Below are 17940 nucleotides of genomic sequence, written 5' to 3' on the forward strand. Positions count from 1 at the left end.
AATGCATCCCAAGTTTTGCTCATCTTGTTTGTTGTATAGTTTGCTGAGAGAATGAAGACTAGTTTATCGTTCTGATCCTCTCTGCAGAGTCAGATCTGAAGAACGAAATGGCCGTCATAGGATTGATCCACGTCGTACATCTCGCTCCCCGTCATTCTGTGAGGATCTGATTCACCAAAGAGACATTCAGAGAGTGGCGAGGCAGTTTGGGGACATCAACATTTTTGAGTTTGTTTCTTTAGTGACAGGAAATGTGACTTTGCTCATGCAGACACGCTTACAATCCATCTGGTTTTTACATTCAAGAATACAACACAAGTCACTCCGGTTCATCACACTGTCAGCGTCTGATTGGTTGCTTCGATCGACGTCAGGTGTCTCTGTCAGATTCTTTGTCTTTACAGGACTGTGAGGTGTGTGAGAGGCTACAGCAGACTGGCACAGAGCGAACATCAGCAGAGATACATAACACACAATATACATTTATAAGACCACTGTTTTACCAGATCATGGTGTAGAAAACTCAACAGTACACAGACATTACTCAGTACAGTTAAAAATGAACAGTTTGTTTCCCACTGAAATCAATACAACCGTGAGAGCATCTCAGAATTTTAGCATTAAACACAACCGACCGGACACGAGATGTGTCACGTTGTGGTAAAATTAAGAAACCCTTAGATATGGCATCGTTAAAGGTTCATTCCATAACTGTATTCAAACCCAACCAACCCTCTGCCTGAGTAACCAGCTGGCCCAACAGATCATTACCTAAACCAGAGGGTGGTACTTTTAACCAGCCAATAATCAATCGAATATGGAATAGCTCCACAAGAGTCCTGTTCATGCCAGAAGCAGATCCACCCATGCAGCCTTCACTAAGGTGATTCTGTGACTAAACTCACTGTAAACACATGAGCGTGTACACCAACACTAAAAACAAAACAGATACTCTTAATCGCTCCGTCACACATTTCAGTCCACCAGCAAGCTTCCCATCCCCGACAAATACACTGTAAACCCCAACGTGATATACATCGTTATAACACAAACGCAGCCACCCTCGGCTGACCTCTCCCGGTCCCCCCCTCACTGTTTGGGGCTGGAGGGGTTGGTTCTCTGGGCGGCGTGGCACGGGTCCAGGGATTCCTTGGTGGCGCCGCCGTACACGTCCACGTCGTGGTCGGTCCAGGGGGCGATGTTGCCCAGCGCTGAGGAGCTGCAGTCGGCCAGGGCGGCGACCTCTGCCGGCTTCAACACCCGATCCCACAGGTTGAACTGGGAAAGCTCCCCCACCAGGGCCTGGGAGGCATCGAAGTGCCCGCCCAGTGTATCCTTGGGGAGAGGAGGAAAAAACAAAAGGTTGAATATCAGAATGAAGAGACCAAGCTTTGCTGGGATTATCTACAACAGTCACGTCGGCTCTTTTTCCACCGCAGGAACTTTTTCAGGAACTCAGGAAGGAACTTTACCTTTTGCTTATGGTCTCAATCGCCAGTTTCAAGTCTTCTTCAATACAGCATGATGTTCATTTAGTAAATTATGGTCCCATTTAGAGTCAAATAGACCATAAAGCAGGGGATGCTTTAGGGCGGGGCTACCTTGTGATTGACAGGTCGTTACCACGGCGTTGTCTGGTCTTTAACCCTTTCACAGTATTTTTTCACTTCATCAATGTACATTTTGGTCGCCTAAAAATGTCTTTTTCAGGTTTGGTTGTATTTAGCTCCACCCTCTTGTGTCACTTCTGGTTGCAAAAAAAAAACAGTATGGCGACGGCCAAAATGCCGAACTCGTGGCTTCAAAATGGCAGCCCACAAACTAATGGGTGACGTCTCGGTGACTAAGTCCAAATTCTTACAGACTATGGTTTAGATTGAGTTCCTGGGCTGTAGTGTGTGTGTGTGTATGGGCCTTCAACTTGCCCCAAACTGCATGTGATTATCATAAAGTGAGCATGTCTGTAAAGGGGAGACTCGTGGGTATCCAAAGAACCCACATATCTGGAGGTCAGAGGTCAAGGGACACCTTTGAAAATGGCCATGACAGTTTTTCTTCACCAAAATTTAGCATACGTTTGAAGCGACATGGTCGGTACCAATGGATTCTTTAGGTTTTTCTAGTTTCATATGATACCAGTATCTTCACTCTAGCTTTAAAACTGAGCCGCTACAACCTAAAAATCGCAAGTTGCATTAATGCGTTAAAGAAATTAGTGGCGTTAAAACTATTTTGCATTATTATTTTGTTAACGTTGACAGTCCTAGTTTTGATCTCTTGTGTCTCAAAGAAAAGTTTGTTTTTATTCTTCATGGTTCTTCAGATGAAATGTGCAGATATATCTGGTCCTGGTGCTCTTTAGTCACTGCTCCAAACTGGGCCATAATAGATAACAATCAGCAGGACAGGAGTCCCAATAGACCTTAATGTGATGCCAGCCAGTTTGGAAACTCTACCCAATACTGCGAGCGTATCTCAACAATTCATAAGGATATAAGTGAATATATTTCTGAGTGTTGCATGTCAACCTTGTAGGTTTGCTTTGACAAATATTCTCCAACACTTCACTTGTGTGGATTAATACTAATAGTATATTGAAATTAATATACTACCTCTGATATCAGAAAACTACAACCCTCCTCAGGCAATTGATGACTACCACTGTGGTCATCTTTACTGGTTAAATAAGATTGATAAAGCAGGCTTTACCATTCTTTTATTGAAAGCCTTTTGACCTTTTCTTTTACGTACTGGTTTAAAGGGTTGTCTGTGAAGGATAAGAACAGTCTAAATCGTATAGTCAAAGTTTGCTCCAAGATTATTGGAGTTCAGCAGAAGGACTTGGGCACAATTTGGGAGAAACAAGTGGCTGAGAAAGCAAAAGCAATGATCAGCCAACCAGATCACATTCTTTCGGCTGAATTCTCTCTGATGCATTCAGGCCGACGTTATAATGTGCCCTTAAGGAGAACAAATCGTTACTCCAAGTCCTTTTCCTTTCTGCTATTAAGCTGCTGAACACAGACCATACCCATTTTAAATGACTGTTATTTAGAGGAACTTATGTTGTTCTTATTTATTGTTTCTTATATTTTGGCTTTTATTGCTATAATCCTATTTATATGGTTCTTATTGTAACTTGTCCCTCCAACTGGCCCATGCCTTTTATATGTTTCCTTTGACTTAACTAATTATTGTTTGTCTGTTGTTTGTATGGATGTATGGACTGGGAATGCTACAAATGAATTGCCACCTTGGGGATAAATAACGTTATCTGAACTGAACTGAAGCTCCATCCATGCAAAGAAATGTTGTGATTTGACGATTCCCCTTAAATAAGATTAAAGTGTTTATCCCCCTTCGGAGTGAGAGGGATGTCCTGGGATTTTCCCCATAAAATCTGATCCACACATCCACACAACAGCAACTCATCATCCATCCTCAAATGAGATTAATAAGGGACTCACTCTCTCTCTCACTCTCTCTTTATAAAAAAATATCCATTAAATCAAGTTGTTGCATCACTGCAGCATCTTGCAGAATTGGACTCTCTCTGCTTTTGATCCTTCGTGCTGCAGAATGAGCTCTGGGTTGTTCTTTTGACACCAGAGAGGAGGGATAATGTCAGATTTCATAATGGTTATGTAATGTTGGTGTCTCACTAATGAGAGAGAGGCAGCCCAGCGAGACGATGAACACCACTCTGTCTGCTCATGTGTGAAGAGCTAATGGTGCTCCCTTAAAATAGCTCTCCCTATCTATTTATCCATGTAGCATCCCTCCATCCATCCATCCATCCATCTGTCCATCCATGCAATGGATCCTCATACAACGGTTTGCATATCTTACGAAAAGTTATTTCTCATTTTCCGTGCGTTTTCCTACGAATGTCCAGCAACACGTGTCAGTTTCCGCTCGTTACATGCATACAGTCTTTTCAAAATAAACTTGAGAAACTACTTGGTTAGGATTCGGAAAAGATCATGGTTTGGGTTAAAATAACTACAGAAGTGGCGTTACTTAAAGGAGCTGTGTGTTAGATCTGGCGGTATCTAGCGGTGAGGTTGCAGATTGCAACCAACTGAAGCCTCTCCTGTGTGCCTAGCGTGTTGGAGAGCTACGATGGCCGACGCAAAAACGTAAATGGCACTCTCTAGAGCCAGTTGTGGTAGCGGCAGCAGAGGTGGGAAGTGAGTGGTGAAGCAAGAGAGAGAGAGCTACGGCGACGGAAACAAGTAACGTTATCGAATCTGGCCCAAGCAGGAAAAGTTACAGAGCTTGGTTTGTCCGTTCTGGGCTACTGTAGAGACATGGAGGTGCAACATGGCGGACTCCGTGAAGAGGACCCACTCTTTATGTATATATAAACGGCTGATTCTGAGCTAACGAAAACATGAAGACTTTTATTTTCCAACACAGTCCCACAGCAGTTTGTGAAATAGTCACGAAATTTGATCTATTTGATTCGTGTACATAGACACAAATTTCCCTTTCAACAACGTATCTTTCGTCCGTTTTCCTACGAATATCCAGCAACAGGTGACGCACGTGTCAATTTCCGCTCCAGTCATTTCAAAATAAAACTACTCAGTTAGGTTAAGGAAAAAATCGACTCTGTTAGGCAATAAAATTACTTAGTTAGGTTTAGGAAAAGATTGCGATTTGGCTTAAAATAACTCCGGAATTTGTAACTTAAGTACGGAAGTTATGCAACAAATAAATCAACGTTGACTTCTGGTTTCACACGGGACACGAACACCTGGTTGAAAGTCTGGTATTTTTCAATCCATCCACTCCGACCTCCTCCCTACACTGCGTTTGCCGCTCTTTATACTTCCCGTTTCACCGTTACGTGGATTACTTTAAATTTACGGGATATATACGAATTACAGTGCATTACTTGTCATAGATTTTGCTACGAACTGTGTATGAGAACTACCTGATCCATGCATCCATCTATTGCTCTATCATCCATCCATCCATCCATCCATCCTATCTCACCTGTTCCTGTCCCAGTATGAGGACTCCTCCTGGTTTGATGGGATGCCAGGCAGCCAGTCCCTCTCCCCTGCCCTTCATCTTCCCCCCCTGGTAGGCCTTCCACACCCCGTCCCTCAGGGTCCAGCTCACACAGATGTGCTGCCACTCGTCCTGCGGTAGGGACAGAGGCAGCTGCGCCACCTGCAGATCAGAGAATACAGCGCTTAACACACATTTACAAAGTGACTGAGGCTACGTCCAGACTGCAAGCGATAAGATCCAGACATCACCAACCTATCTGCATGGGTTGCTGTGGCAACAACGAAGGTGTCAGTAACTACGTAGCTACCGCTAGTGACACGCTGACACTTTGTTGTGTCCACTCGTCCACTTGTGTGTCTGACTGCACTCTTTGTGGGTTGCGATATCTCATTTATCTAACATTTTATCTTCGGTTATTTGATGCTGATATGTAGCTTTGTATGATGTGTTTTCTATTGCACATGTAATGGTTTGACAGTTTTACGTGGGTTTCCGGACTGAGACGCAAATAGAAATCCAATTGGAAACACATTTCAAACCACCTCAAAATGTGTTTAGGATCCGTTTTGGAGAAATCCCATTTCATGTGGTTTTTGGCTGTCCAGACTTTCTAAAAATAAATCTAGATACAATCTGGATATGCCAAAAAACGGATTTGGGGCTGGCAGTCTGAACAAGGCCTGAGTGATTTCAAGTGAGCTACGACACATCAAGCTTGCGTTCTGATTGGATATTGGACAGGTGTGGGTAGTAATCATGGCAGAATGTGGTGGTTTATGTCAGCATCACTACAGCTCACCTCTGCCATGGGAGCTATAAGCGTAAGCGCTGTAAAAGGTAAGTATTATTGCACTAAATAAAACACCAGCTTCAGAAAGCTCGCCTCTGTGCCGTCTCTCCTCAATAATATAAAAAATAAACTGTGAACACGGGCTTCACTTCACTCTGCACCATTTAATTCAAGGTTTTTTATTTTGGATGAAAAAGACTTGAAGTAATATTGACATTTACTGTGACACTGCTGTTAATTATTTATTTAGTTTTTTTTGTTTCGTCTTTTCTGTTATGTGTTTTTTTCAAGGGCACCATCTCTTTTAGTTCTACCTTTTCTGTAGCGAGGGGAATAAATGTGTTTTACCCATGACTCATGAAATGGATGGTGAGGCTTAGTGGGGGATGGACACACATGTGCACACCTACAGTATGCTGTCGTGCATCCAGAGAACCAAACCTAATCTAGTAAACTCTAATCCAGACGTTCTCAATCTTTTTTCAACCAAGGACCCCTTAAAGATAGAGAATATACCGGGGACCCCTCATATACGTCCCTTTGAATAATGATGTAGCCTATTTTTACACTTCTATAGTCTTTGATATGTGAAAGAACAACATGAGATAAATGTATTAAAAAGATATTAGACATGTATTGAACATATATGCAAATTCTAAGAGTTATAGATTTGTTAGATTTGACTGTAATCTATGAACTATTATACCAACCCAGTCCTCAGAAAGAATTGGCATTGTACTGTACGTTCCTGAAAACCACAGGATACGTTCAATGTCGACATTTCTGAACCAAAAAAGAGTTTCATGAATTTGTTTCATATCAGCCTCCTATCAAGCTTGCAGAAACAAACAGTGCCACGTGGGTAACGTTGTGAAACGATTGGTTAGGTTTAGGCAACAAACTACTTGGTTAAGGTTAGAAAAAAGATCACCGTTTGTGTTAAAATAGTAACGTAACAACGTAACGTAACTTATGTAAATAAATAACAACTGCCCTTATCGGACTATTTTATGCAACGTTACGTAACAAGCAACAAGTAATGTTATGTAAAACAATATTACGTAAAGCAACGTTACGTAAAGCAACGTTACGTAAAGCAACGTTACGTAAAGCAACGTTACGTAAAGCAACGTTACGTAAAGCAACGTTACGTAAAACAGCGTTACGTAAAACAGCGTTACGTCAAACAGCGTTACGTAAAACAACGTCACGTAAAACAACGTCACGTAAAACAACGTCACGTAAAACAACGTCATGTAAAACAACGTCACGTAAAACAATGTCACGTAAAACAACGTCACGTAAAACAACGTCACGTAAAACAACGTCACGTAAAACAACGTTACACACGTTATTGAAAACAATGTTGCGGCAAACAACATGTCGGAAAATGTTACGTATCAAGCGTAAAGTCAATGTTTACTTTAGGTTTTATGTGGGACACTAACAGCGGTCTCCTGGGTGAAAGTGCAGATTTAAAAATGTAAATATTATTTGCTGAACTATGAAGCCTTTTGTAAATAAAATAATAATTACATGATCATTTTCAATTTATGAATCTGAAAACTTTTCACGGACCCCTCAGGGTCCTCGAACCCCCCTTTGAGAGTCACTGATCTAATCTACAACATATTGAATCAAACAATAATTGGATGCTGTGACATTTTCAGTTCTACTACATGTTTTAATCAATGAATTACAACGAGCCACCAACCAGCTCGCTCTGTTCTGTGGAGCAGCCTAATGAGCTCATAATGATTTCCTGTTGGCAGGTTATTTCACTTGACTAATTATAAGGAACCAGAAGAAGCCATTAGTTTCAATATGATTGTTTTCTACAAGCACACCATATTCATGCTTTAATAACTGCTGTGTGGTATGAGTACCTTGTCATTGATGAGCAGCTCCACGGGATTGTTGACTCCCTGTAGCAGCACCAGCTCGTTGGGCTGCCCCGGCACAGAGTAGGAGAATGGGGTGCCGATGCCTCCTTCTTTGACCTTCAGCCACACGCAGGCAGTGAAGGCGTACATCTCCGTGATCTCTTTCCTCGCCAGGCCGTACATGTAGTTGGTTCTCATGGGGAAGGAGAGCACGAAGCCATCGGGGAACGACGGCTCTGTCAGCGCTGTGGAGACACATGATGGAGGAGATGAAGAGAAACAGACAGACGGAGACAGAGAGACGAGGGAGACGATGCGTTAATGGCCAAATTATACAAAGACGCTGGTATTTCTCGTCTCACTAGTCCCTGCCTGACACACAATGCCTGACAAGAGCTCCAGCGTGGTCACAGTTAATGATCAGCCTCTCTAACTGGAGGACACAGGAGACATAGAGACAGAGACAGTGGGAGAATGACAGAGCTAAAAGGAGAATAGAGGAGCGCTTTTTCTTTCCTTTTCCTCTTTGCACCTCATGAACTCTCAATCTCTCATCTCCACTTCTCAAACATCTCTGTCTCCTTTTTATGGTCTCTTTCCACTCTCTGTATCAGAAACCAAGCTTCCAGTTACTGGGATTGTTTTTGGTAGAGTACATTTCACCAACATACAGCCGATGAAACATACAAAAGGCTCCACCGCCTCTCCTATAGGAGCAAGACACACAGTGTGACTCTTTGAAGTCGTTTTGCATCTTTTACTGGTTTTGTCGCTTTTGTCTCTTTCTAGTCATTTTGTGTCTCTTTGTAGTAATTTTGTCTCTTTGTAGTTGTTTTGTGTCTCTTTGTAGTCTTTTTGTCTCTTTGTAGTTGTTTTGTGTCTCTTTGTAGTCTTTGTCTCTTTGTAGTTGTTTTCTGTCTCTTTTTTGTCATTTTGTCTCTTTGTAGTCGTTTTGTGCGTCTTTGTAGTTGTTTTGTGTCTCTTTATAGTCTTTTTGTATCTTTGTAGTTGTTTTCTGTCTCTTTCTAATAATTTTGTCTCTTTGTAGTCTTTTTGTGTGTCTTTGTAGTTGTTTTGTGTCTGTTTGTGGTCATTTTGTGTGTCTTTGTAGTTAATTTGTGTCTCTTTGTAGTAGTTTTGTCTCTCTTTGTAGTCGTTTTGTGTCGTTTTGTAGTTGTTTTGTGTCTGTCTGTAGTTGTTTTGTGTCTTTTTGAAGTCGTTTTGTTTCTGTAGTCGTTTTGTTTGGGGGTTTTTTTGTTCTTTTTGTGTCTCTTTGTGGCTTTTTTTTGTCTCTCTGTGGTAATTTTTCATATCTTCCTGGTTGGTACTCTCTTGGCTCTCTTTGAGTGACATTTTGGCCAGGGGAGCCCCTGAGGCTTCTGGGCCTGTGCCCGGTAGGCCCGTTTAGTAATCCATCCATGGATGAAACCCTCCAAAACCAATGTGACATTCCCAAACTACATAATCATAAAATAAGGATAATTTATACAAGTTGCTATGATTATGAAGATTTACAGGTCACAAGTAAAAGCCCTATTTGACATTTCACAACCTTCAGCCCACATTAAGCATCTTATTTTAATCTACTGCTGTGATGACCCCGTTCACCCACAGCGCTCATTAAAGTTTAATCTCAGCCTCGTCTTGCTTTGCTCTCATGTACGTCTGCTTAGCAACGCAGCTGTTTTCCTCCCTGTGTGTGCATCAGGTCATCCATACATCCTTCATTTATTCAGCCACTCTCTACCATGTCTTCCTCTCTTTCTCCTCCTCCTCCTCCTCCTCCTCATCCACCCCCAGACTCACTGTGTTCCAGCTCAGTGACGCGGTGGTTGGCGGTGTCGAGGCCCTGGTTGATCTTCTCGTGTTGTCCCTGCGTCTCCTTCCTCATGGCCTGACGCTCCTTCTCCAACAGCTTTATCTTCCTCTCCAGCTCCCCCTCCAGGTCCTCCACCCTCCACGTGCCCTTTCCACGCCCGGGGGAGACCTTAGACGGGGGCTTGGGGGCCGGGGAGGCGGGGGCAGCAGGACGGCGACCCCCAGGGGGAGCTGCTGCAGGTGGGGAGGAAGTGCTGCCGGTAGGCGGAGCGGGAGCCTTGGCAGTGTTACCAGTCGTCGTGCTGCTGGTGGTGGTGGTGGTACCCACGGACGCGTCGGTGAGGTTCAAGGCAGCAGGGCCGATCTCCGCCTGCAGGACAGAGAGAGAGAGAAAAACAACAGAATAGGTGTTTGAGACTTAAACGATTGGAGGTCATAAAAGAAATCCTGTGGAGAGAAGTATTAGTTGTTCGACAGAAAAATATTCGCCAACTATTTTGATATTTTGATTAATCATTAAAGTATTTTTCATGCAAAAATGTCAATAAAATGTCTGTTTTCAGCCCCTGAAAGACATAGATTTGCTGCTTTTCTCTGTTTTATATCATAATAAACTGAATATTTGACAAAACAAGACATTTAAAGACACCACCTTCGATTCTGACAAACTGGGACGGACATTTTTCACAATTTTCTGACATGTTAGAGACCAAATGATTAATCTAGATGATAATCAAAAGATTAATCGATAATGAAAATGATCGTTGGTTGCAGCCCTGCTTATCTGTAATTGTTGTTGTTATAATATGTGAGTGTACGTGAGTATTCAGGGTGGAGGCAGCAGATGTGGCGTGGCTTTAAGGACGACAACGCCGGTCGGTCTTCCACTTTGGTATCGACTGAAACATCTCAACAACAGTGAAATTATCATTATATTTATTATTATTATATTAACTTGAAATTATGTCGAGACATTCAAGATCCCCAGAGGATGACTTTGGAGATCTTCTGACCTGTCCTCTAGCGCCGTCAGCAGACTGACATTTTAGTTTTAGTCCCACGTGTCATGAGGACGCATTTTAGCCTTTTCGCGTGTCATTTTTACGCCACGTAACAAAACTACGTTAACAGTCAAAGTTGTATTTAGGCAACAAAACTACCTAGTTAGATTTAGGAAAAACGTCAAGGTTGAAGCTTGAAATAAGTACGTAAACTAAGCAAAATACACATGTAAACAACGTAACATAAATACGGAAAACATCGTCACTAACTTTAAAATAACTCAACAACACTTTGGGACACAAACAGCGGTCTCCTGGTTGAAGTCCTGTGTTTGTTGGACTCATCTACCTCCCCTCCCTCGACCAGCAGCAGTCTCTCTCTCGCTCCTTCTACCCAGAATCAACATGTTATTCGTCATTGTGAGCATGTTAGCGTGCTGACGTTAGCATTTATATCCAAGCTGTTTTTAGTAGTAGTTGCTGTAGATTTTTTAGTTGTAGTACAGAGTAGTTCTCGTAATAAACATTCACATTTAGATAGGTGAGCAATCATACATTATCTTCTTCTTTCTTCAAAATTTAATCTATTTGATTCGTGTACATAGACACAAATTTCCCATTTTTTTTCATGACGCTCAGCGCCACTTTCAACAACATATTTTTCATGCTTTTTCCTACGAATGTCCAGCAACATGTGACGCACATGTCAATTTCCGATTCAGTCTTTTCAAAACAAAACTACTTAGTTTTAGGTTTAGGAAAAGATCGTGGTTTGGGTTAAAATAACTCCGGAAGTGGCGTTGCTTAAAGTTACGTGACGAATAAATCAACGTTGACTTATGGTTTCACACGGGACATGATCAGCGGTCTCCTAGTGAAAGTCTGGTGTGTTTTTTTTTTACCCACCCCGACCTCCTCACTATGCGGCGTTTACAATTATGTGGATTACATACAAATTTATTTCATGCTTACCATCACGAAAAAAAAATTAAATTTGTGTCTATGTACACGAATCAATGCATTCAATTTTGTGACTATTTCACGAATATTGCTTTGCGACAGGGCTGGTTATTTTCTCCTTATCGAATTAATAACATTTTAGATCACGTCTGCTAGAAGGCCACACAATGTGCAATATTTATTTTCTGTTTATTACTTCTAATATATATTTCTATTATTTTGATGTTCTGTAATCTCAGGAACTATTTGCATGAAAAAGCATGTGTGTGCTCTTTTAATGAATAGAATATTCAACGCTGTGAGACTGCCTTTCATCATGTTTGCCCCAACGGGGGTCTACAGATCAAACGCTGGGCTTTTTAATGAAATACTTGACCCGGACTGAAGCGTGCAGAACCAGATCCTTCCTCTCTAAAGATTAGGAACCTTGTGCTCTGCCTTCCTACAGTAAGTGTGTGTCCACAACATAATGATTATATCGATCAATAGCATTGTCTGTTGGTCCTGATTGACTACTGATGTGAGATCAATATAATCTGGTGCATTTACTGTAAGCGGGAGGAATAGGAGCACTAACATTTGTGTTTTACGTGGACTGTTTTAATTAAACCAGAATAAGATTGTGAGTTCTCACTCTATTTATTTGTGAAGTGGATCATCGCTCGTTGCACATTACAGAGGACGTTAAGATATCTAACATAATGAAAAGAGCCCATTTCTGTGTAACGTAAATAGAAAGCATTTCCCTCTCCATGTCAGTGGGTTTAAACTGAAATGAACCTGCAGGAAGAGGAGTAATATGACAGCGCAGAAACACAGTGAGAGGTGTTGTATTGATGATAACAGCAGCAGCAGTATTAGTATTCATAGCAGATGTTGTAAAAAAAAAGAAAAAAAAAAGAAGGTGTTGGTCGACAAAGCAGCAGTAAAGAGAGAGAGATGCTGCTGTTAGTGAGACGGCTGCGAGGGCGATATATAATACGAGGAGAGCTGCTGAGGCAGGCCTGGACCTGGACGCCCTGCAGGATATAAATTCACACGGACGGACACAACCTTGTAACTGACAGTGTTCGGAGAGGGCTGACAGGGATGCAGCACTGTGTGTGTGTTTGTGTCTTAATCTGAGAACCTGACTCCCCACCACTCCACCTCCACCACCACCACCACCCTCTTTCCTGTCCAGCAGCTTCATCTTTTATTTATGTCTCTATCCTGCTGTCGGATGCGGAGGTAGAGGGTTAGAGATGGGGAGGGGGGGTGTAGGGGCCAGCAGGTGGAAAGATTTCCCATGGGTCCATGGGGAGCGTGAGGAACGCCTGTGTCACGAGTTGCTTGTCAGTGGAGGTGAGGAGGATAAAAGAGGGAGATAAAGAGGGGGAGGGAGGGAGTCAGAGAGAGATCAGGGCACCTAAAAGATGCTCAGGCCTTTAAAGCATCTCTGCCATCATTTCTGCATCATCTGGATCTTTCAATTTTGATCATTCTGAGAGGATTATTTCTGCACTTTTTACCTGCACTTCATCAACAGGCCTGATCTAGTCACTGGACAACATGACTCACATGGCTAATTTGGGTTTTTAGTCCAAATCTCCTGCTGCCTGACAAATCTCCAACAGGAGGCTGAACAGCAAGAACAAACAGGTTTTGCCAGACAAACAGAATGTTTCCTCGTTTCTTGAGTTCTTTTAAATCAAAGCTTAAAACTTTCCTGTTTGTTGCTGCCTTTTATTAAACCAGATAATGATCTTATATGCTGCACTAGAGCTTTTACTCTTGTGTGTTATATTCTATTTTAGCTTTTATCCTGTTTTTATTTTCTAATCTTTAATGTTTTTATGTTTTTATAACTGTTTTAAAGGGACTGTTTGTAACTTTTTTACACGTATAAATCTATCGGGTCGGAATCCCATGCGCGCTCGCGTGTGGCCGGAGTCTCTGCTCCGCTGCCTGCTTGTCTTCACTCACACACTCTCGCTGTCTCGCTCCACCTCTAGACGTGAACGCGCGCTCACTCCACACTGCAGAAGAGTTAGTTTAGCTCTGAGAATATCTAGTGAATGTAGAGTGGACGTTTGTGCAGAAATAACTGCTGCAGCTCCTCCAGACCAACAGAGGTTTCCCGTGTCTTGTGAAGTGACGGGGCTCCACAGAGAGAAACGTTATTGTCGCTGACCGGATGCCGGTGTCTCCCTGTTCTCTCCAGCTACGGTCGGAGACGATTATGTTTCTCTTCGGAGGCTGAAGCAGCGGGGCTGAAGCAGGAAAAGCCAACACTAGGATCAGCATTGATTCATGGAGAGACCTTCGTCTGGTTAGCTAACATTACTGCCAAGCAGGTGAAATAGAGTGATATTGTGGTTTTAGCTGACGTGTGTCGCCTCACTGTTTTGAGCGATGCTCGTTCATGTCTATTTAGAGCGAGCACAAGCGCAAGCAACAGGACGCTGACTTTCGTTGACCTAGCGGCCACAGGTGTTGCTGTTAACAAGCATTTCTGAAAGTTACAAATGGTCCCTTTAATGTTCTTTTGCACTTTGTCGCAATGTTCTTGAATGTTTATGTAAAGCACTTTGAATTGCCCTGTTGCTGAAATGTGCTCTACAACTAAAGCTAAATAGTGCATTAAAACAAATCAGTAAGATAATGTAAAAGAAAGGTGGAAAAACAGCTATATAATGTATCTTTAAACAGTAAATGAACTGTAAAATACTGTGAAATTAATAAAAAAAAAACAGTTCAAACTGTATTTTTCACTAACAGCACAAAGCTGTAAATTTCAGCGACAGTATAATAATGTTAATTTTACAGTAACAAAGGCAACCCTGCTGCCAGTTCTTAACAGTATGTCTGTTGCATGTGTACTTTGTCTCAAACTGAGCTGGATGCAAAATAAATTTCAGCGCAAACTGACAATAAAGTTGTATTGTTTACCTCTAGTTTCTCGATGCGGTCCTTCAGGTCCATGATGGCCCTGGCCAGCTCCTCCACAGCCCGGGCCGTCTGCAGCTGCGCCGCCGCCGAGGAGCTCACATCATCTCCGGCCATGACCCTCCGGTTGCCGCTCCACACCCCGATGCTCCGCTCCGGGACGTTCCTCTCGTCCTCCAGGCCGCTCTCACACTCACTCAGCTTCCCGGTGAGCTCCCGGATGGTCCTCTGGTCCATGAGGATCTGGTCGTTCTGCTGCAGGACCATCTGACGGAGGTCCTCGGCGGTGGTTCGGAGGTAAGTCCAGTCTTCACCTCCGGCTGCAGCTCCGAACAGCGGCTCGTCGGCCTGCTGCTGCTGCTGTCTCACATCCTTGCTCTTGCATTCTCCCACCGGTACCGGCGTGCAGATCAACCGGCTGAAGCTGAACTGCTTCCCCTCCCCGAGGTTGAGCTGGTTTAAGGTGGGAACCTCCAGGCCGATGCCGCCTCCACCGCCTCCTCCGAGCCCGTTCTCTCCATCGTAGGACTGGGCTCCGTGCAGCGCGCCCAGCGGACCGGGCTCCAGCAGCGGCTCCAGCAGCAGAGAGTCCGGTGACAGGGTGCTGTTGTCGCTGAGAGGAGCGGCGCGTTTCCGGGGATAAACACTGGCGATGATGCAGATGACTGCACCGAGGAAGGCCAGGGTTCCTGCTCCGACCAGAACCACCACGAACTTCATGATGACTGTGGAGATGGATGCAAAAAAAGATTCAGAGGAAACAAAGGCTACATCATCATCTCCATCTCTGGCATGATTATCTAGTTGCTGCTGCTGTTTGCTCTACAGATGTGTCACTTACATACAGAAGATGTTTTTTTTATCAGGTGGTGGTGTTGCTGCTGTCCTCTCACCGTCCTCTTTCCTCTGTCACCGCCTGGCTGCCTGGTCCAGAGATGCTCCCTCTCCGTCTCCGTGTTGCTAAGCTGCGCTCTCTCCTCCGCGCGTTACCATGGGGACCGAGGAGGAGAGGAGGAGCGAGGATGTGGGCATGCGTCAGTCAGTCAGCGCTGCTGCTGATGATGAACCTCCAGCAGCAGCAGCAGCGTGAACAAACAAGGCGGTGATGGATCGATGTGTGTTAGTGTGTGTTAGTGATTGTGCAAGATGTTTGCATATTGCGTTTTTTAAGTATTTTACACGATTTTGTTATAAAAAAATTAGACATTTTGACAATGATTTTACTTCGGAGAGACACTTTAAATTGTGTGAATCTTAAATCCATCACAGAAACATCAATGCAAACAAGGCGGTGATGGATTGATGGTGTGTGTGTGTGTGTGTGTGTGTGTGTGTGTGCGTGTGTGTGTGTGTGTTAGGACAGTTTGTGTGTGATTGTGCATGATGTTTACTGCGTTTTTAAGTATTTGACATGATATTGTTATAAAAATTAAACATTTTGATATTGATTTTATTTCGGAGAGACACTTTAAATTGTGTGAATCTTAAATCCATCACAGAAACATTAGTGCAAAAAAAAGAAATGAAAAAACAAAGCTGAAGAACAGACTGATCAAGTCCTACAAATGTACCAGTGCACACCCTCAGGTTTGCACCCTGACATGCATACACACACATCTCAGCATTGATAATGGTCAAGCACAGATATTTCCTCTGTATTGTCTATAATTTATAATTTATAATATTTATTTCTCTGGTTGCTTGGTTGTGTTTGTTTTTCTGTGTGATTATAAATGGATGTGTTGTGAGTGTTGTTGGGAAAAACTAAATATTTTCACTGTATAGTTACTGTTTAATTCATTCAATTCAGCCGATTAGACTGTTTTCAGGTTATTAAATAGGCATTATCAGTTGCTAAAAGCACCATAGACGTGGGTCAATAGGGCCCTACTAAACCCACTAGTAGGTTTTATCCTCTATTCACATGGTAGATCACAGAAAGAAGGTATAAAAGAAGACAACATTGACCTCTAGTGACCGTAGTAGTTATGACAGGAGCAGAAGTGGAACTCCATAAGAGGTGGAGGTCGGGAACAATGGGACACAAAACACAAGGTTTTAACCCAGGAGACCGGAGTTTGCGTCCTGTGTGAAACCAACAATGTGTATAGTGTTTATAGTTATTTTAACCCAAAACACTGTTTTTCCCTAAACTTAACCAAGTGTTTTTTCTTTTGCTTAAACCTAAAGAAGTTGTAGTTTTGTTACCTAAACCTAAAGAAGTTGTAGTTTTGTTGCCTAAACCTAAAGAAGCTTTGTTATCTAAACCTGAAGAAGTTGTAGTTTTGTTGCCTAAACCAAAGGTAGTTTTGTTATCTAAACCTAAAGAAGTTTTATTGCCTAAATCTAAAGAAGCTTTTTTTATTTGTGTTCAAAACATGACGTTTCATTCGGTTTTACATGTTAAACATGTTGCTTTTAAGTTTCACTTTCACTTTCACAACGTAGTAGGCGTAGAAGGCCCCTAATGACCCACATCTATGGTGCTTATAGCGACTGATAACGCCTATTTAATGGTCTGATAACAGTTGAGTCAGGTGCATTATTATATAATCAATAAAATACCTTTGAAATAACGACATAGTGGCTAGCCATAGCCTACAATATGTGCTGCCTGCAGGAGTAACAATAATCAGATGGAAATGTAATATTATAATATTATAATATATAAGGTCATATTTCCAGTGAGAGGTAGAAGTAGGAAGCAGATATTTATTGTAGAACAGAAGAAGAAGACTTTAGACACACTGAGTAGGAGGAGGAAGAACATGTTTCCCCCCGAGGCAGAGGTAACTAAACCTGACGCCAACAGAAATGATCCGACCCCGACACACAGACGTCCTCTTGTTCGACAAACACTCTCACTCTTTTCTTCACTGGATGGAGGGATGAACCACTTTCAGAAAGTTTACTCTTGATGTTAGTCCAAGTTTAATAGAGACATGCGATAGAGGACAGATCTTCTCTTGGTCCACCGGCCTACTGCCAATCTGCTAATTAGTGCAACATTAAAGGGAACATCCATCCTCAGACACCTTGGATATGAATCTGTGATGTTTAATTCATTCCAGGAGACGCTTTTGTGATGAATTGCCAAAATTCACTTGGTGTTGGTGAACACACTTCTCATCAACTCGCCTGAACTTCACTTTGTAGCTCAGGTTCTTTATTTATCACAACAATTACATAAAAGCAGTCATTAAATATAACCTAAATAAAATAATATAAATTAGAAAGTAAATAATAATAATAATAATAATAATAATAATAATGAATTTATTTATATAGCACTAATACTACTGAAATAGCCTGTGTTGAACAATAAAATATTATAGATATAATAAGCGCTTTCAGTCCAAAATGGCTTTTTTCAAAAATCATGAGGCTGTAATGTTGCTGCATAACAGGAATGACCTTCTTCTCTGATTCACCTCTCATACCAGATTGATCGGTTTAAGTGGAAGTCTACAGGGAAGCTGTAGACTTCCACTTAAACACTCTTTGGTTCTGAAGGACCGATCTTCTTTTCCTGAAATTT

General features: G+C 42.4%; 1 protein-coding gene across 1 annotated transcript in view; it reads right to left on the reverse strand.

Annotated features, from left to right (window-relative positions):
• Positions 1 to 205: 205 nt before the first annotated feature.
• cbx6a (chromobox homolog 6a) overlaps positions 206 to 17940 on the reverse strand; it is a 32484-nt gene continuing 14749 nt past the window's right edge. Inside the window, exons 6-11 of the mRNA XM_037764044.1 lie at positions 15244 to 15379; positions 14406 to 15127; positions 9502 to 9883; positions 7699 to 7940; positions 5002 to 5181; positions 206 to 1335 (exon numbers count right to left, since the gene is read on the reverse strand). Coding sequence (XP_037619972.1) covers positions 1090 to 1335; positions 5002 to 5181; positions 7699 to 7940; positions 9502 to 9883; positions 14406 to 15127; positions 15244 to 15379 — 1908 coding nt within the window. The 3' untranslated portion in view covers positions 206 to 1089. The remainder of the gene's footprint in view (positions 1336 to 5001; positions 5182 to 7698; positions 7941 to 9501; positions 9884 to 14405; positions 15128 to 15243; positions 15380 to 17940) is intronic.

This window comes from Sebastes umbrosus, chromosome 3 (assembly GCF_015220745.1).
Source record: "Sebastes umbrosus isolate fSebUmb1 chromosome 3, fSebUmb1.pri, whole genome shotgun sequence".
Classification (NCBI taxonomy): domain Eukaryota; kingdom Metazoa; phylum Chordata; class Actinopteri; order Perciformes; family Sebastidae; genus Sebastes; species Sebastes umbrosus.